This window comes from Fringilla coelebs (assembly GCF_963513975.1).
Source record: "Fringilla coelebs genome assembly, chromosome: 12".
Classification (NCBI taxonomy): domain Eukaryota; kingdom Metazoa; phylum Chordata; class Aves; order Passeriformes; family Fringillidae; genus Fringilla; species Fringilla coelebs.
This window is the reverse complement of record NC_140038.1, coordinates 2,206,611-2,226,405: the sequence shown is the minus strand read 5'-3', so window position 1 is coordinate 2,226,405 and position 19,795 is coordinate 2,206,611. Positions and strand designations below refer to the sequence as shown.

Below are 19,795 nucleotides of genomic sequence, written 5' to 3'. Positions count from 1 at the left end.
GTGTAAAAACATCATCTTTCTGCATGTAATGTAGGTGGTTGTGTGTGTGTCGGCGGGCTACAGACACAGCGCTGCTGTTACAGAAGATGGAGAGCTGTACACGTGGGGAGAAGGAGACTTCGGGAGATTAGGTAATTTGAAAATTCCATGCGATGCTTTTGGAAAAATTCCTGTGTCTAGTAATGATTTTATACATCTGTTTGCCTTGTTCTCTAATTGTTCTCTCTGTACACATACACATGTACTCAGGTGTGTGCCTACAGCTGACAAGTGCAGTGGCTCTTAAAAGTTTTTAATTCAGTTAATTTTGCAAAGATTATTTCTAAAAGATTTTTCATTTCAAGGCACGTTGCTTTTATTCATTGCTAAGACTATACCGTTGCTGATGTCACTGGAATGTAAAAACAGTAGACATTTAAAAAAACCTGAAATTTTAGATAAGCCTCATTTAGTGTGATGGTAGAATGATTCTTTGAAGAGTCAGGAATAACTGGCTAATAATATCAAGGGTCTGATTCTAATAAGGGTGCTTGATGTTAAGTTTGCCAGAATGGCTTAGTGTTCTTTTACCATAATACATCTAAAAAGTTAAATTTAACTGAAACAAGAAACCCTGTATTACTATTTCCTTCAAGTTCACTTGTCTATTTCGTCATCTTTGCTGTAGAGCTGCTATGCCTGGTGTAAAACTACTCTTTTTGAGCAGGTTCAGTTGAACCAACAGGTTTTGCATAGAAAATTTTTTCAAGTTGGGCTTTAGTTCCCTTCTGTTTTCTTTAAATGCCACAATCATCAAGTATAGAGGGGTAAAAGCAAGCAAGTGGCAGGGGTGGAAGATGAGGAGTGTGTTTGACAGTCACAGCTTTCAAGCGAATCAGTAGAAGTTCTGAGTGTATTCCTGTTGTTAAGAAAAGAACTCTGCATTAGAGGTTTAACTGGAATTTTGGTGGGAATTGTTGAAACGTTCTCCTTGAGTTTTAGATTATTGTGGAATTTTGACATCCTTTGGGGGTCTTGGAGTGTACAGTGGTGAGTTCTAGAATGTAGCTAAATGTAATATTTCATTTAGTTATAGGACGTTCCTAATATTTAATCAGTTAAGGATACCAGTGATATTAATTTTCCTCTGTTCTCCATTTTTCTTCCAAATCCAGAGACTTTCTGGAGTTTAGTAGAAATAAAACTTGTTATGAAGTAGGTGTTAACTGTAATGTACTTGATTTCTGCAGAAAGGACCCGTTAGAAATGTGGCTGCCTAAAGGCAGCTGAGGGAGTGATCTGTTCAGTCTGTGCAGTATGGACAGGAGTGACAGGGGCCCTTATCGCGGCTTCTTCCTGCTGTGCAGGATAGCTGCTGCCCAGTATTGGGAAGTCTAGCTACCTAATCAGCTGGTATTGAAGGCAGTTGTACTAGCAATTATTTTTATTTCTTTTCAGCTAGGTAGAAAATAATCATAAGTTTTAGAGGTCGTGAGATATGAACAGGTGTTCTGGAGTATGTCCTAAAGATTTAATGTTTAACTTTATAACAGATGTCTTCCAAACCTTACTACGAATCTTTCCAAAAACTTGGCAAAATTCATCATTTGTGATGACTGCAATGCACGTGGAATTTTCAAAATCTTATGATTGCAAAACAGATACAGGACTTTAATTGTCACAAAAAGAAAATACTTCTTTCTTTTTTCCCTAGGACATGGTGACAGCAACAGCCGCAACATTCCAACTTTAGTAAAAGATATTAGCAATGTAGGAGAGGTTTCCTGCGGCAGTTCACACACGATAGCTCTGTCCAAAGATGGGAGAACAGTGTGGTCGTTTGGAGGAGGAGACAATGGTGGGTAAAACAAATGGTTTTGGTAGTAATTCTTGTCTTATTCCATCTGCCTCATTGTTTCAGTACTCCTTGCAGTTTGGTTCTGGTTTTTATTTGTCATTTGGTAGCTGTTCAAGGGAGGGATTCTTAAAAATCTAAATATAATATCTGCAGAAGTTCACCTGCAAGATTATAGGGTTAAAAAAAAAAGATTTTCAGCAGGGGAGGAGTTTCACAGTGCAGAAAAGTCAGTGAATAGATGAACAGTTCTGGAAAAAATGCTGTGCTGATAACTTTCAAATAAGCTCACTCATGATTTGACAGTAGCTAATTATATCCTATAAACTATTGCATATAAACTGCCTGGGATTTGTGTTTCAGTTTTAAAATAGACTATAATAAATATATATTTCTATAAGTCTGTAATTACTGTAATTGAAAGAGAATAGGTTTTATAAAAATTATAATACGTTTTAGTTTAAAAAATCCACTCTGGCATTTTTGGAAATCAAAACAAATCTCTTTTGGGGTACTTTTAATTGTTGTCTATTCATTGAAAATACCTTCCAGTTTTATTTCCTCCCTTTGCAGGCAAACTTGGTCATGGTGATACAAATAGAGTATATAAACCTAAAGTTATAGAAGCCTTGCAAGGAATGTTTATTCGAAAAGTTTGTGCTGGAAGTCAGTCTTCACTTGCCTTGACATCAACAGGCCAGGTAGGCAAAACAAGTCTCACTCAAATTATGGGAGTTGGTGAAGAGGGTCTGGGTTCACATTATCTCAGCATTTATTATTTTAACTGTTGAGAAAGTGTTCAACTAGTACTCGGGTAGAAGTGATGTTCTTGATTAGAGATTGAAGTACCTAACGCACAAGAGTATTTCAAAATGTGCTGAGTCATCTATGACACACTTTACAAGATTCTTGCTTAGTCGTAGAAAACATAGTGTTGTTAGGTTAATAAATGTAACCAGTGTAAAATCAAATTGGATTCAAGAAACAAACAACAGTAAAATGCTTGTAATTTTTAATACAGTAATCAACTTAGGTGATTTAGTGATTTCATAGTTTTTTAAAATGTATATGTACATTAGAATGTAGGTATTAAGTGCAAGTTTTATTTCGAATCTGAAAAGTCTCAGGAGAGCTTGGAGCTAAATGTTGAGGTGATAAACAAGGGCCCTTCCTGGCATGATGGGTACATGTAATCCAGTAAGCATTTCCATACATGTAACCCAGCTGGCCTCCCCACCTTCAGCTCTGTGACTCAGAGGCACTGGGTTTTCTAAGTGGGGGTTAGGAATGTTGACTTTCACCATAGCAGTTTGTTTTCCTTCAGCAGCCTCCCTGGAGCTGTGCTCTGTGGCACCTCAGTGGTTGGGGAAGGAGTGCCCACTGTATGAGATGTGTGTTCAGTCAGGAGAGTCCTATGCCCATTGTGCTGAGAATGTAATTGCAGTCCTTGTACAGGTGCTTTGCTGGGACGTTGTTTGCTGTGCTCTGCAGTAGCACAGGTGTGACCTGCAGCTGTTCTGTGCTTGCTTTGCTCCAGGTTTATGCGTGGGGCTGCGGGGCCTGCCTTGGCTGTGGCTCTTCAGAGGCAACTGCTCTCAGACCCAAGCTCATTGAAGAGCTGGCGGCGACCAGAATAGTTGACATTTCCATTGGTGACAGTCACTGTTTGGCACTTTCTCATGGTAAAGAGAATAAGCTGTAAAAATACATAATCCTCCTCTAGATCAAAAGCAGTTGTATTTCAGCTGTTTTCTATTTATGTTTATAGATAATGAAGTTTATGCTTGGGGTAACAATTCAATGGGACAGTGTGGACAGGGAAACTCCACTGGCCCCATTACTAAACCAAAGAAAGTAAGTGGTTTAGATGGAGTTGCGATTCAACAGATTTCTGCAGGAACATCCCATAGCCTTGCCTGGACAGCTCTTCCAAGGGACAGGTAATGATGACATTTATGTATGAATGTTTCTTACATGTAGTTAGACAAAACCTACCTCTGTTTACTAAATATTGACAAGGGAGTCAGTGGGAGGTGAAACAACTCAGGATTCTTTATTTTTTGCTTCTAAGGGGATTGTTTATGGCTTGGGAAGTTTCTTTTGGTGTAATAAGTAGTACACTAGTCAGGAGACATTGGGAAAGAGGAAGTTCAGACAAATTACTGAGGTGCATTTAAAGATCTTAAAAAAATTCTGTATGGTTGCATGTTAAACTGAAAATAGGTAATAGGTACCTAAATAAGTTGTTTGGTTATTAATAGAAAATAACTCAAATAATATTTTTACACCAAAGATGTTAGCAAGTGACTGAAGTGAAACAGTAAACATTTTTGTATGGATTAACACAAAGGAACAGAAAAGATAAGATAATTGGAAGATAATTCAAGAAGAATTTCAAATGCTCTGTTCTCAAGGGAGCTATCAAATAAGGAAATGCTCCGTGCATTTTATCAAAGTCTCTAACCTGACATTTATGCTAAAACCAGCTTTGTGAGTACTGGTCAGCCTTTGCCTGAATCAGATTAAATGCATATGGCTTTAGATTTATGGCATTGAGGTGTTTTTGTCCATGAAAGTGGAGCATTTGATTGTAAAGAGTTTTACAGAAAAGAGAGAAGAAAATACATTAATGGGTCAGGAAGTTGGTCTGCCATAGTTGTGTTAGTTGCTCTGAGAAAGAAACTGGTTTAATTAAGTGTGTATTCAGCTTGTTTAAACTATTAATTTATTAAAGCAGTTAAAGATTTCCAGAAGGTAATTTTCCTTGATGTTTGATTCCAGGCAAGTTGTGGCATGGCACAGACCCTATTGTGTTGATCTTGAAGAAAGTACCTTTTCACATCTTCGTTCTTTTCTTGAGCACTACTGTGACAAAATTAACAGTGAAATTCCTCCTCTTCCTTTTCCTTCATCAAGGTACATCCAGCATATGCATGTTACAGATTTTTATATTTGTATTTTCTTTACAGCAGTGGTGCATGGCTTAGTCCTGGTTACTGTGTTCTTTAACAAGCATAAATCTGGTTTATGTGCTCATTCGGGTGCCATTTGTGTAGAATTACTCTAGTGTATTTGTATAACAGAGGAGCTTTACAGTGTCTCAAATGTAGCAGGATCTTTAGTCCGAAATTTGTTTTCATTATGCAATGAATTAAGTGCTTGACTTCAGATCTTTCCTTTAAAACAGATTTTTCTGTGTAGTTGAAATGTATTTACTGTTTCTGCATTACCAGTTCTTACTCCTGTAACCAGTATTTCAAAATTTTTTAAGAGGACTAGAAATGAATATCCTGACTTCTTGTTTTTAACCTGGTTGTTGTATTTCTAAATCTTCTGAGAGAAGATTACATTTCTTGCTTCTTAGAAGTTTTTTTTTCCCTCTGTGTATCATATTATTGTTTATTTCTGCATTTTGGGACTGTTTTGCTTCATAATTCATGGGACTACTAATCTAAAGTGAATGCCTCTTACAACCATTGTCCACAAAACCACTTCTCTCTTCTAGTTTCAGTTTTTGTTCTTTTAAGGAGGTTGGCAGTAAGTTTCTCAGAGGAGTTTGCTTCAGCTCCCAGTTGGAATTTATTTACCTTTCTGGTATGCAGAATCAAAGGAGAGTTAAAAGCCTAGTGCACAAATAAGTGAAAGGGAGTCATGCTACTAGTAGGAGAGGTTAATAGATACATATTTCTTTTACAGGGAACATCACAATTTTCTAAAATTGTGTTTGAAGCTGCTTTCTAATCACCTTGCACTTGCACTGGCTGGAGGTGTAGCCACCAGCATTCTTGGCCGGCAGGCTGGTCCTCTTCGAAATCTCTTGTTCAGACTGATGGACTCTTCTGTCCCTGATGAAATTCAAGAAGTAAGTCATGCCTTATTGTTTACATGTGAAAATTGTACTACTCTCTTATCTTTTTTTTCTGTGTAATTACATATCTATTAGACTTTTTGAATGATTCTGACTTGCCAGTTTTACTCATTAGAGGTAAAAAATGTAGTCACCATCACTGTTTTCTGATCTGAAGGCAGAGGAGAATGTTTGCATAAGAATTTCAAAAAGCTACTCTATTTTTTAACTTTTAAATTATTCTTCCCTGTAATAATGAGCCTAAAATATTTTTGTTGTGGATTGAGTAACTCACTTGGTTGAGTAATCTCCTAAGATGCACTCTAACAGGAAATAGCAACTTTTGTTGATCTTGTTTCACTCCTTCAGTGTACTGCACATTGTTTGCATCACAGCATAAAAGATTCGTGTGCTATTGTGTGGTAGAATTCTGATACTCCATGAAATTAAGCAGATATTTGGGATATATCATGTGTGGTGTATGATTTTTTTTAAGGATATTGGTGAGTTGATTATTTCCCTTCTCCACTGAAGAAGTATTTTCTGCTGCTCTGATTTTAGGTTGTCATTGAGACACTGTCAGTTGGAGCAACTATGCTACTTCCTCCATTGCGAGAGAGAATGGAATTGCTACATTCTCTTCTACCCCAAGGTCCTGATAGATGGGAAAGCTTATCAAAAGGACAGGTAAGGTCAAGTAAAACCAGGCTTGAGAACAGTTAGGGTATGCTTCGGGTTTTTATGTGGGAACATTTTGAGCTATGAGGCAAGCCTCATTTGCAGAGTGTAAGTGCATTTCTGGAGAGATGCAGTGCAAGGCCCAGCATAACAAAATCTGCAGGGCAGCCTGGCTAAACCAGAAGGGGGTGAGGCAGGGAGCACTGCTTGTTTTCTCAAGTGAAGGTCAACTATAGAGAGCTTATGAATTGCTATGGTAGTGTATCCAGACAAGTTTAGAGATAAGATAATTTTGAATGCTAGATTGATTGAACAAGCCTTGGTGAGGGAAAATTAACTGTTTCCTGGGATGAATACTTGTATAATGCTTTCCCTACATGGATTTCACCCTACTTTGCAAAGATGACTGCAAGGTTCATTTTTGTACCCTTTTTCCTATGTAAGTGTAGAGAAATTGTGTGTCTCACACCTGTCTTCCCAGATATTCAGATTTCTCCAGGAAATACTGGAGAAAGTGTTTGGTTCAGTGTCTTACACTGATTGCCCACCATGTGGACAGTGTGGTTTCTGTCTCTCTTAATCTCAGATTTTTACTAGGTATGGTCAATGTCATTCAGTATATTTATCCATTCTCTAATAGTACAAATCTTGATGAAAACCTGGAATATTTTGGTAAAGCCTTCTGTGTCCCATTAGAAGAATTTTATTGGGTAACTCTGACTAATGCCTTTTTTCTTCTTAGCTCGTAATTTTATCCTTACTAACGAAGAGTGATTTTTGTGTCTAAACATTCTTCTTTAGAGAATGCAGTTGGACATCATTCTGACAAGCTTGCAGGATCACACCCATGTAGCTTCCCTGCTTGGCTACAGCTCCCCATCCGATACCACCGAAACTGCCTCGATGTGTATCAGCTATGGAAACCTCTCTGATCAAACATACGCTGTCCAGAGCAGTCATCCAGATACTCATCTAGCTGAAATCTTAATGAAGACTCTTCTAAGAAACTTGGGATTTTATACAGTATGTACAGGCTTCATATTAATTTCTCTTTTTAAATTATAATTAATTTTTGATACTTTGAAGGGTTACTATTTTCCCCCTCATCTTAAGGAAATTATGCTAATTTTGTTTATCCGAAGTAGCACTGCCACATGTATTTGTCCTTAAGTGGACTAAAGTCACTTAAATCATCTCTAACAATATGGTTCTAATATTGCTCTAGTGGTATTTATTGTTTAAGGTGACTTATGTAAGTGCAGCTGGCTTCATGTCAGACTATTTTATTGCTCTTGCTTTGGTTTCAGATTTTTCTGGAAGAGAAAACATAACACAAAAAGTAAATAGTTTGTATACAGTGTTTGTCAGTATAATCTCAGCCACCAGAGAACAATAAGCAGAGCAACAATAACACCAGGAGCATTAATTTGTTTAATTAACTGCACTATGGTGGTAACTACCTTGTAATAGAGCAGCAAGTTCAGGTGTTACTAAACACAGTGTGTCAGACAGATTGATGTTCTTAGAAAGTGTAGGGGAGCATGGGAGCAAATCACTGACTCAGCTTCCTAATCAACCAGCCGGTCGAATTCAACAGCGAGAAGAAATCAGAGCTTTGGACTTCTTGGCATAGCGTGGAGCTCCTCAGCACAGGGTTGGCAGTGTTTTGTTCTTCTCTCTAGACCTCCTTCAGTCAGCAAGGTGGACCTGTCTGCTTTGGATTGGCCACTTGAAACTACTCAGTTTTTCCAATAGATTCCAAGGGAAATCAAGGAGCCATCTTCTACTGCCATCCTGGATAGTGCAGTCAGGGATTATAATGTGAGATATTTTATGCATCACAAGAGATCCTAAGGAATTATTCCACGTTTTTAACACATGTGCTTAAATTATTTTAACACATTGTGCTTTGGGGCTAGGTTAGGAACTGAGTTTTTGAATCTAGTTGTCCTTGGTGAGGAGTAAAAGCATCGCTGCATGTGAAAGCAATATTGTAAGAAATGTTTGCCTGACGGCTGCCACAGTCGTTCACATGGCATTATAAACAACTGGAATTTCAAGTTTGCTTATCCCACGATCCACTTGACACTATCCAATTTCTTCAGTAATTACAGGTGCACATAGTAAAGATGAAAATGCTTCTTTTAAGTGATAATAAAGAATTGGAGTACTCAAAGCAGAGTTAATTATTATCTTTTTCCCGCTTTTGTCTTAATAGGACCAAGCCTTTGGAGAACTGGAAAAAAACAGTGATAAATTTCTACTAGGTACATCATCTTCAGAAAACAGCCAACCTGCTCATTTGCATGAGCTTTTATGTTCCCTGCAGAAACAATTACTGGCTTATTGCCACATCAATAGTGTTACTGAGGTGTGTATCCTTATTTTTACCATTTAGGAGAGAAAAAAAAACCTCAGTATTCATAAGTATCAGAATGTTGTAAAGTTCCTGTTGAAAATCTTCTGAGTATATGAAAACTGAAGTGTTTTAAATAGTGAACCCTTATATGTATTTACAGAATTATTCTTATGTTTGTTTCTTTCTAGAATTCCAGCAGTGTGGCACTGCTTCACAAGCACCTTCAGCTTTTGTTGCCTCATGCTACAGATATCTATTCCCGTTCTGCAACACTGCTTAAGGAAAGCTCTTGGAATGGTAGTGTTGGGGAAAAACTGAGAGGTAACTGTCCATGGAAAAATCAGTAGTGGTGTCTCTGTAAACTTAAGGCACTTTTTGTTGCTTAGGTTTGAATTAAAAAATCCCTTATTTTTCCTATATCTGCATAAATTAGGCATCCCAAGTCTCCCCCAAAGGAGGAGATGAGGTATCTACCCAGGAATGGCTGGTTCATGTTTTTGTTTGTGTGCAGGAAAAGCACAGATTGGAGAATGCGGGTTCTCCATTCTGTTCACCTTCACTCCAGAATGTGAATGTGAATGTGAACAGATACAGAATGTGCATTATTGTTTCAGTTTCATTAGTTGTAGATTTCTCTTTTTAGAAGTAAATTACTGTGATTACTGAGAAGTGTGTTACTAAAATTAGAGATTAATAATTAAACAAACCCATCAATTCAACCTTTATTGTTGAAGACATTCTGAGATAGTTGAGGTGAAATTCTTTGACTTTTAAAATTGTGCTTACATAATTCCATAACCATAATTAATTCAGGTTTGGTTTTTTCTCTGCAGATGTGATTTTTGTGTCAGCTGCTGGCAGTATGCTCTCCCAAATTGTCAACTCACTGTTGCTGCTGCCAGTGTCAGTAGCCCGGCCTTTGCTGAGTTACCTGCTGGATCTGCTGCCACCTTTAGATCGTCTCAACAGACTCTTGCCTGCTGCAGCCCTTTTGGAAGATCAGGAATTACAATGGCCTCTTCATGGTAAGTGTAATAACAAGCATGCTTTTAATCTGAAAAATAAACAATGACATCTATTCTAGTGGAATTTAGCTCTCCCTTTTAAGATGTCTGTTTTTTTAAAACTGCTGCATCTCCTTTTCCGTTTCCTTAATGTATTAATATCCCTTGCTGTGAAATACTTTTTTCTGCTCTGAGTGCTGTTTCCAGTTGTATCCTTAATCTATACTTGTTTATCAGAACACAGAGAAGTGCGTATTAGACAAAGCAAGTTCTTGGGCAGAGTTTAAAAGAGCCTTTACTTCATGAATGGCTGTGCCGTGAATGGTGGTGACCTCTGCTGTGCTGTAGTTCCAGTGTTCAGCAATCTGTTTGTCCTAGCTGCTGTTTCTTCAGTTGAAAGGTTGCTGGTTGAGGGGCAAGTCTCCGATTAACTGGGAACCATTAACAAGATCTGCCATTAGCATTGGGATTTTGGAATTGTTCGTGACGCCTGGGCGTGGGTGACTAACCTGGCACTGAATACTTGCAGGTGGCCCTGAGTTGATTGACCCTGCAGGTGTGCCCCTGCCACAGCCTGCCCAGTCCTGGGTATGGCTGGTGGACCTGGAGAGGACGGTGGCCCTGCTCATCGGGCGCTGCCTGGGCGGGATGCTGCAGGGCCCTCCAGTGTCCTCCGAGGAGCAGGACACGGCCTACTGGCTCAAAACCCCGCTGTTCAGCGATGGAGTGGAGATGGATATTCCTCATTTAGGTGAGCTGTTCAGTGCCAGTGCCTAATGGTCAGTGTAAATATGTGTTCAGGTGTGAAATTTCTGATAACGTTTGAATAAGTCCCTGTACTAAAGGTTTGTCTTTCAGCATTCTTGTCTATTTGTGTAGTAATAAAAAAAGTTCCAAAGTGGCATTTAAGGTTATGATGTAGTTTATAATGAGTCTTGGAAATGCATTTTGGAGGAAAAAATCACAATTTCTCAGTGGAAGATTACAGACTTCACACAGTTAATTGCAAATGTTTTACTCTTAGATGCTCAGCATTTAACAGACACTCCAGGAACATAATTTTTCATATTAAGTATTGGAAAAATCTCTTCTGTTTTATTCTACTTGCAAAATGATTTCTTAATTGATTAGAAACAATACTATTAATAGCAAACTTCATTCTTTATGATCCACCAGAATTATCAACAACTCAGCAGTGGTGTTGCAGTCATCCCTTCCTATCGGAATGGGGCACTTGCTTCTTTGTGCCTAGTTCCTCTTAGTTCACATCTCCTCCCTCTGGTTCTGAGTAGCCTACTTCAAGACTTAAAAGATAGAGTGTTTTGAAATGGGTCCAGGCAGTAGTTGCAAGTGCATAGCTGTGCAGTTCAGGTAGGATTAATGATATAGTTTTATTCTCTTGAAGAAGAGTTGGATAATGCTTTTAAATCTCCATAGGTTTTATGTAGATTGTCTTTTAAGTCACTTCCCTATATAAGGTGAATTTGTGGAAGGACAATGACATGTCTTGATTTTTTTTTTTAACTAAGAGGACGGTGAAAGATGGTTTAAATGCTGTTAGATAGATGCGTCTAATCCTCAACATTTGCAGAGTTTAATTTCTTTGGTATTTCCCTTCTGTTAGATAAATGCATGAGCTCCTTGTTGGAAGTGGCCCTGTCTGGAAATGAGGAGCAGAAGCCCTTTGATTATAAGCTGAGACCGGAGATCGCAGTCTATGTTGATTTGGCCTTGGGTTGTACAAAAGAGCCAGCAAGGAGCCTGTGGATCAGTATGCAGGACTATGCTGTCAGTAAAGGTAAGGTATTGAAAATACCTGTGAACGCTGAAAGCGAGTTAAGTGCTCCAGCTACGCTCCTAGCATAATCCTGCATTTTCTTTGGCAGGGATTTTTAATTCTACAACATGATAAACTTAATTTATTATTATGTTCCGTGAGCTTTCTTTTGCGTTTTCTGTTATTTACTTTTGACACTGATTTCAGTGCTTGGCAAACAGGTAGCTCAATGTTATTTTCCCTCTGAACTGGCAAGAAGAAACTCTTGTTTGCTTACTCAGTTGTTTTTTTCTATTTTCTGAGTAGACCAGGGTGAAACTTGCAATTAAAAATAAAAATTAAGGGGGAGGAGATGCAGAAGGCAAAATAACTTGCAAAATATGTTAGGAATGGAATGAAGGGGGGGTAAGTCAGCTTTTGTTTTTCAAGTCTCTGGGAGGCTGGTCCTACAGTAGTAATAGTTTGTCATGCTTATTGCCTAAAATCTGGGCTTCCTGCTCAGTCTTTCCAGGTTCCTTTTATTGAGATTCACTGAGCATTGTAGTTGTACCATAACTGCTGTATCCAGAGATAATTTTCTGTAGCTCTGGCCAAGCTGAACCAGATGAAGAAAAGAGAAAATGGTATTGTGTGCCTGTTGAGAACGACACAGGGAATTCTGTTACAGGATTCCACAGAAGTGGGAATTCCAGTAAAAGCAATGCTGATTGTCTGCTTGCAAAATCTGAGTTGAATGGGTTGATCTGTATAATTTAGGCTGTGGAACTGGGTTCCTTAGAAGTTATATGGGTCTGCTCTGTTCAGCTGACTGAATGTTGCATGCTCACGTTAGCGCAGCATCACAGGCAGTGTCATGGAACTTGCTGAGGAGCAGGTGTTTTAGACTAGACTTTCCTATGGCCAGATACGTTTTGTCATTTCTACAGCAGTTCATAAGATAATATTTAACACAAAAATATACTATGAACTTATTTGTAAAGAAGGGGGACAGTAATTTTTTATTTCGCCATGGAGAATTATGGTGCTTTGGGAAGGCTTGCGTGGCAGTTCAGTTATTTCATACTGGAGCAATATTATTTTCAACTGGCTCTTTTTAAAGTGGGGGAAAATTTTTTTGAAATTAAAAAGTCAGTTCCTTAAAAAAAAAAAAAAAGATTGAAGATATTGAATACAATACTGAAAAAACCAAATATTTTTGTTTTTTGGGAATGGTAGCCAGTTTTGATAAATCATTTCTATTTTCAGATTGGGATACTGCAACTTTAAGTAATGAGTCCCTCCTGGACACTGTATCCAGATTTGTCCTTGCAGCTCTTCTGAAGCATACGAGTTTACTTAGTCAAGCTTGTGGTGAGAGCAGGCAAGTAACTCAAAGCTGCTATTAAAAGTTCAGCTTCACTTTTTGAAAGGAAGCTTGTGTGATTTTTTTTTTCTGGCTTGGATGTGATTTTCTGTAGGTACCAGCCTGGTAAGGCCTTGGCAGAAGTTTACCGCTGTGTATATAAAGTTCGCAGTCGCTTGCTTGCCTGCAAGAACATGGAGCTGATTCAGACCAGGTCATCCTCCAGAGACAGATGGGTAAGGCTGGGCGTCTCTTTGCCGTTCTTCTGGCTTTACTGGCTATTTAGAAAATATTACATAATTACCAGTCAGGATTTTTTTCTATCCTGTTGTAAAACCTTCACGAGTTTCCAAATGAAAATGGGCAGGGTGTAATTAGTAATCCATTAGTCTGGAGTATGTGATATTATTCAGTTAAAGGAAATGACTGGTTGGCATCATTTGGCCCAAGCCCAGCCTCAAGCCTGGTTTTCCCTCTTCCCATCTCTAGAATGCTGGGCCACAGCCCTACAGTTTAGCTGGAGATAGCTCAGCTGTGTTGGGCAGGCCACAGCTTTGTCTGGCTGCCATTCCTGAATCCAACTGCATCATCTGGGTCTCTGATCTCTGAACCTCTTTCTTCCCTTTCTTTGCCTACTACCGCTTCTTCCTTCCTCCATGGCCACTTTATCTTCTTAGTCGTAGCATTACTTTAGGGCAACTTGTCCTTGTCAGCCCTATGTGAATGTCTGATATGAGAGAGAAGGCCTGAAACTGGCAACTTCTGAAAAACTTTATTAGGCCAGATCAGCATTAATGATGAAAGTGTTCAGTGAATTACAGGATTGGGGCCTGTTTGGCAATTCAAAGTAGTCCTTAAAGCAGGTTTCTCTGATAGGATTTTTAATTGAGGTTTGCAATCTACAAGCAAGATATTTTTAATGAACAAAATTCTCATGCAACATCAGGATTAAGAGGCTTTTTGGCTGTATTGTAAAGCGCTAGTGGTGCTCTTAAAAATAGTGTAGGTATGTCTCCTACTTTTGGTTAATATTACGGGTTTGTATCTTCCTCACTTCCTTTCTCAGGGTAGGGGTTTAACATAGAGGCTCCTTACTTCTGAAAGCATTGGGTGTGCATGCAATAAATTCTCTTACTCCCAGAAATCCTCAAACTTACAGATGCAATAAAACAAATCTGATATATGCAGTAGATTTTTTGCTTCAGATTTAATGCCACTGTGAAAAAGTACCTGGTTTGCTTTTACACAGTATAGCCAGGCTTAAGGTTTCTAAAGGCTTTGGTGCTGGAGTGTCAGAAGTTTGACAGTAGAGTGTAAGTAAGCATTACAAGAAGACATTTTTCTGCAGATAATCTGAGTCATGGTTACAAAAGGAAAATTATATTTTCCAATTTAGCTATTGAAAACCTTGAACGTAAACAACTGTCTTTGTTGTATATTTCACACAGTATTGAAAGTACGTTTTGGTAGGAAGAAACCTCTTATTCAATGCCTGTGTCCTTGTACATTCATCTTTCATTTTGGTGAGAATTTCACTTCATGTGTGTAATTTTTTTAATCAAGATGCTAGATAACCAAGAATCTGCTGATGTTGATACTCAAGAACATTCTTTTACTCGTACAATTGATGAAGAAGCAGAAATGGAGGAGCAGGCAGAACGTGACAGGGAGGAAGGACACCCAGAACAAGAAGACGAAGAGGAGGAAAGAGAACATGAAGTTATGACAGCTGGTAGTAAGTAGTGGTTATGTGTGTAAATAATGCCATGTCCTTTGGAAGGACGGGGTCTTCTTCACTCTGAGGTAAAACTGAAAAATGAGTTAAAAGATTATGAAAGGTCTGTCTGCATAAACATTTTGAGACGTTTATTTTCATACAATGATGTAGTGTTTTTTATAGTGCAGGAAAGTTTTTAGATACAAAGGAATGTGAATACTAAGCGAGCTCACTGCAATTCAGGGCATATGAGTATACCAGCACTGCTCTATGCACTGTCTGCAAGATACTTGGTTTCATCTTGTTTCCTCTGAAGTTCTTGTCATTAGATCTCTGAGTTTTCATCAGTATTTAGATACAGAATTTTGGCTGTGTGTGTATGCGTTGTTGTTTTATGCTTTGAAGAGTAATGTTATTCTGAAGTTTGGAAACAAAACTGGTGATAATAGTGGACTGTCTTGGAATTCACTTGTATCTTTGAATATCTCTGCTCTTAAAAATGTGGAGATTTCAGTCAGAGTTTGGTATTTTTAACAGTATTTGCCATATTTTCTCCTGGACTTGGTGAGCATCTTGTTTAATTCTTCAGAAGATAGCTTGAGAAGGGTGAATTTCACAAACTGTTACATTCATTGGGGCTTGTAGTCCAGCTTGATGGGGTAGTTAATCCTTAATTTTTTTCAGTTTCAGTAAAGCAACAGACAGTCACACAAGGTTGGTTTTTTTCTCTGTTGTGAACTGAGTGTTCTCCAAGACAGCATTTGTGTTAGCCATGGAACATTTCTGTAGAATGCATGTAGCTTAAAAAATGAAATTGGCTGACTTGAAATATTTTCAATTGCTGCACAATTTTCTTTTCCAGGTGTCTTGGTTTGGAAAGGCAGGTGCTTGGTAAGGAGGGCAGGAGCCTCCCCTGAAATGGAGAAAATGAACCGCCCCCCCCCCCCGAATTGCCATAAATTTTAAATTAAGAGGCTCTCAGGCAACAAAAATTATGGGAGCAGGAAATAACAGTTCTTTAATAGGGAAGAAAATTAAAGGATAAAATGAACAATGCAGTAAACTAAAACACTCTGACAGAGTCAGAACACAACTGACACCCTGTGGGTCAGGGTGTTGGTAGCAGTCCATTTGGAAATATGGCTGCAGTCCTGGAGTGTCAGGTGTGTTCTGCTGGAGCAGGGATCGTGTAGAAAAGGGTGTAGTGGAAGGAGAGGCAGCTGCTGTTCCTCTGGGAAATCCAGTGGAGAAGCCTGCTGGTGTTCCAGAATCTCTGGATCATATCTGTGTAGGAATGCTTGGATCTTCCCTCTGGGCAGAGCACCTCACAATGGGATGCTGTAGTTCTTATCAGTCATGCAGTGACAGTCAATAGCCTCGTATCAGCAGATGTCCCCTCCCAGGGGAGGAGTGATTGTGATCACTCAGAGAGATGAGGAAAACTGCCCGCTGCCATACAGATGGTAATAGAATACATCTTGCCTTGCAATCTGGAACACCAAGTATCGTTCCTCTGGATACTGTTAAAATGTTCATCTTTCACCTGTCTCTGCTGTCATCTCTTATTTTGTTGACAGTTTCTCTTTAGGCCTTCCACTCCCATTTCTCTTTGGGACCTTATTGACCAAAATGTATGTTTCACCTTTAGTTTTATAGAATGTGTGGAGTGCAGTGGAGCTGAAGTGCACATTCATGAGCTTCTTTGTGGTTCTAGAAGATTTACATGTCACCCGCTCAGTACAGGCAGTATGTTTGGCTGCTTGATTTGCAGTTATTCTGGGCAAATGCTCAGAGCTCTCAAATTCCACCAGGGCAGGGCTTCTGGGTACAATAAAGGAAATGTATCCAGAAACATTCAGGCAGATAATAGTCTTACATGCAGAGATAAGTAGGAAGATGATGACTCTCTCACTTGTGTTCCTAAGGGATACTTAACCTGACATGTGGAGTTCAATTCATATCAGTGAAGGAAGTATTTGGTTTTACCTTTGCCTTTCCAAAAGGGATCTGAATCTTTACAATTGAAGTGATTAAATCAAGAGAACTTTGGTTCTTTGGACATAGATGAGGAGGGCTCTCACACATACTCTTTAAAAGAATCTGACCCTTAAGACTACAGCAGAATTAAGGAAGGCGTAGGCTAAGAATTTTGATAGGATCTTCATGGTACTGCCCAAAGCTAATAAAAGCCTGAAACTGTTCCAGTGTCAGATTGGAGATAATCTGGTGTCTGCAATATGGATTTACAGAAGCATTCTTTTTTATACATCTACTAAAAGGCAAACGTGAAATAATCTCTTTCTCTTTGATGCTAGTGAAACACGAGTTGGGTTGCAGTAAGATACTGAAAGAGTTTTGGTGTTCTGTCAAAGTGCATTGTCCTTCATTTTAAAATTAACGTTGTATAAATGCTTCAATTAACTTGTTTGCATGACTTCTTTTATGGCATTGTATTAGCATTGTATTCTTTTACTGTTAGAAAAATAGTAGTTGTTCTTTATAGTGGGGCAGTTCTTAGCCCAAGATGTAGATGAATATTTTGTTCTCTGTGGCTTTGTCTAGAAGCTAAGACTTTCTTTTTGTGTTGCATATTACAGAAATATTTCAGTGTTTCCTATCAGCCCGTGAAGTAGCTCGCAGTCGGGATCGAGATAGGATGAGCACGGGGACTAGAGCTGATGATCCACCTGCTCAATCCCAGCAGGAGCGAAGGATCAGCACTGATCTGACAGAAGGGCAGGATGTGTACACTGCTGCCTGCAACTCTGTGATCCACAGATGTGCCTTGCTGATCCTGGGCGTGAGCCCTGCCATCGAGGAGCTGCAGAAGCGAAGGGAGGATGGGCAGCTCCAGCAGCCTCCCTGTGCTGCTCCAGAGGGCATCGGGCTCATGACCAGGTGGGCTTTGCTGACTCTTACACCATGGTTAACTCTTCTCTACTCCCTTTAGAATTGATTGTACAACCCCAGTTTTCCTCTGAGAATTATTGCAGTTCTATTTAGAAGAAAATTACTGCTGAGAGCAGTGTTATGCTTCTGTTGAAAAGAGTGATTTTTCTCAATTTTTCTTGGCCATGCTAACTAAACCTGAAGAGTTTTATTCTGTGTGTACCCTATTTAAGTTTCAAGGTTGGGCTTAGTGGTAAGTAGTTCAGATCATCAGGTGTACAGACAGCACGTGGTACTTTGAAAAATTGGTTCATTTTTCATGTGATTTTTTTGTGTTTGGATTTTTTTCGCCGTATTTGTGGGTTTTTTAACCATACCAATGTCCTATATAGTAGTGTTAAACCCAACTGTGTATGTTTAAAACGAAAGAATCAAAGCCTATTATGACAAAAGTGTTGTTCATGATTGATTTTTACAGATATTCCTATCATAGGCATGGGTAAGACTTGTTGTTAGGTGTCCTGCTCTGATATTTTAAATTAAGATATTGATGGGAAAGATATTAAGATATTGAGGAGGAAAATGATATATATTCAATACCCTTTTATTCTTTTTGCATCTTTTTGGAAATCTAGTCCCTAAAGCATGGGTGGCTGCCTCTGTCATTGTGAAAGTGGCTTTCTTCTCCAGTATATCAACTTTAGGATGCATTTTTTTGGGTGGGTTTTTAATAAGTTCAGTGCTTTTTCACCCACTTACTCTGTCTCTGTTTCTTGTCCTCTCAGCTCAGAGTGTTTCTGTTTACTCTGTGTAATACTTATGAAGGCTCTAGAGCAATCACTCGAGGTTGACATTTGTTCACTTGACCAGTAAGGCTGTTAAGAAGTAACAGAATTTACTAATACCCTTTTTTAATATAATTGAAGCCATCTGACCACTCTTTTCCTCTTTAATGTGGTCTTGTGATGTTCTGTGATAGCCTCCTCCCAAATAAAACTCTGGCACCTGCTAAATTTTGCTATCTTATCTTTGTGTAACATCAGCATTTTTTTTCTCTGTGTGTGTGCACACAAATGTGTGTGCACCTGAAGCAGGAGTGAAAGTCTGACAGCAGAAAGTCGCTCAATCCATGCAAACTCAAGCTACAGGCTGATGAAGTCAAGAAGTGAATCTGATTTGTCTCAGCCAGAATCAGATGAGGAAGGTTATTCACTGGTAAGTAAATCAGCATCATGTATTTAGGGATTGTCAATAGGATGTTTGGATGGGAAGTGCATCTGAAACATTTGTTTCACTCGGTGTTTTGGTACCTTCATCATTGTTAAAAGGAAGCACTAACGGTAAAAAAAATTTGAAAAAATTATAGCTCTGTCCACTGTCTCACTTCTATGGGGAGGGATGAAATGTAAATACTCTATTATTATGCACCACATATGGTCACCTGAGGAAATAAGGCTTTTATTATTCTTTTAATTTAGAGCGGAAGACGAAATGTTGATTTGGATTTGGCAGCATCACACAGGAAGAGGGGTAAGTTCTCTTGTTTACCTAGTGAATACTAACCTGATAAATGTTAGGAGTGTCTTAAGTTAAACTATGTTTGCAATTGCATACAGTTTATAGTTACATAGCAGGTGTTAAAACTGAGCATTTAAAATAATTGTTACCCACTCTGTGTTGTGTGAACTTTTGTTGCTTTCTGGCTTGGTTATAGCATTTCTTTGGTTATTACTCTTTATTCTGGTTTTTGCAATTGTAATTCTCTTTTGAAACAAGTGAGGTTTTCTGTTAACTGAGTCAGAAATGTGCATTCTGTTTTCACTCATGTGACTTCAGGAATAAAATTTGTGAGAGAAGTTTATGTGGAATGTTCTATTCTTGTCCTAACAATGAGCTTTTACCATAAAATGTGCTTGAACCTGGAGTGCTTGTATTCAGAAGACACTGCTTTACTTTGCATCCTTTGAACACCAGCACATCTACAGAGTGAAGCAGCCACGTTTTCTGTTGCTCTTTGTTACTGCTTCATACTGGGTAATCTCAATGAGCTCCCTGATAGAAAGTGGTGGAGGGACTAAAAAGTCCCACTGCCAATCTGGATGATGCAGAATCTGTCTGAGAATCACGACTCAGGTCTGCTGTATCTGTAAAAAGTAGGAATTCGGTTGAGTTTTGATATTCCTCAGTAACAGAATACTGTTGGGTAAAGTGAGAATTCTGGTTTAAAAGGCTTGATCATTGAGCAGGATACTCAGAGGTTTCATGCCTTTGAAAGTCTTTGGAATTGCAAAGGGTGCTATCAGTGGCAGCACTCATTAGATTCAATATTTAACATGGAAAGTGATGCC

At 38.8% G+C, this 19,795-nt stretch overlaps 1 protein-coding gene across 5 annotated transcripts in view; it reads left to right on the top strand.

The window, feature by feature from the left end:
• The window catches only part of HERC1 (HECT and RLD domain containing E3 ubiquitin protein ligase family member 1), an 83,296-nt gene that overhangs the window by 18,492 nt on the left and 45,009 nt on the right, over positions 1-19,795 (top strand). For all 5 annotated transcript variants that reach the window (XM_084213864.1, XM_084213862.1, XM_084213863.1 and 2 more), the window contains exons 6-25: positions 35-131; positions 1,694-1,837; positions 2,408-2,535; positions 3,372-3,516; positions 3,603-3,774; positions 4,616-4,750; positions 5,531-5,696; positions 6,243-6,368; positions 7,161-7,382; positions 8,578-8,730; positions 8,907-9,039; positions 9,552-9,743; positions 10,252-10,473; positions 11,347-11,520; positions 12,745-12,859; positions 12,957-13,077; positions 14,405-14,576; positions 17,156-17,456; positions 18,542-18,662; positions 18,926-18,977. In XM_084213864.1, the coding sequence (XP_084069990.1) occupies positions 35-131; positions 1,694-1,837; positions 2,408-2,535; positions 3,372-3,516; positions 3,603-3,774; positions 4,616-4,750; positions 5,531-5,696; positions 6,243-6,368; positions 7,161-7,382; positions 8,578-8,730; positions 8,907-9,039; positions 9,552-9,743; positions 10,252-10,473; positions 11,347-11,520; positions 12,745-12,859; positions 12,957-13,077; positions 14,405-14,576; positions 17,156-17,456; positions 18,542-18,662; positions 18,926-18,977 (3,091 nt within the window). The remainder of the gene's footprint in view (positions 1-34; positions 132-1,693; positions 1,838-2,407; positions 2,536-3,371; positions 3,517-3,602; positions 3,775-4,615; positions 4,751-5,530; positions 5,697-6,242; positions 6,369-7,160; positions 7,383-8,577; positions 8,731-8,906; positions 9,040-9,551; positions 9,744-10,251; positions 10,474-11,346; positions 11,521-12,744; positions 12,860-12,956; positions 13,078-14,404; positions 14,577-17,155; positions 17,457-18,541; positions 18,663-18,925; positions 18,978-19,795) is intronic.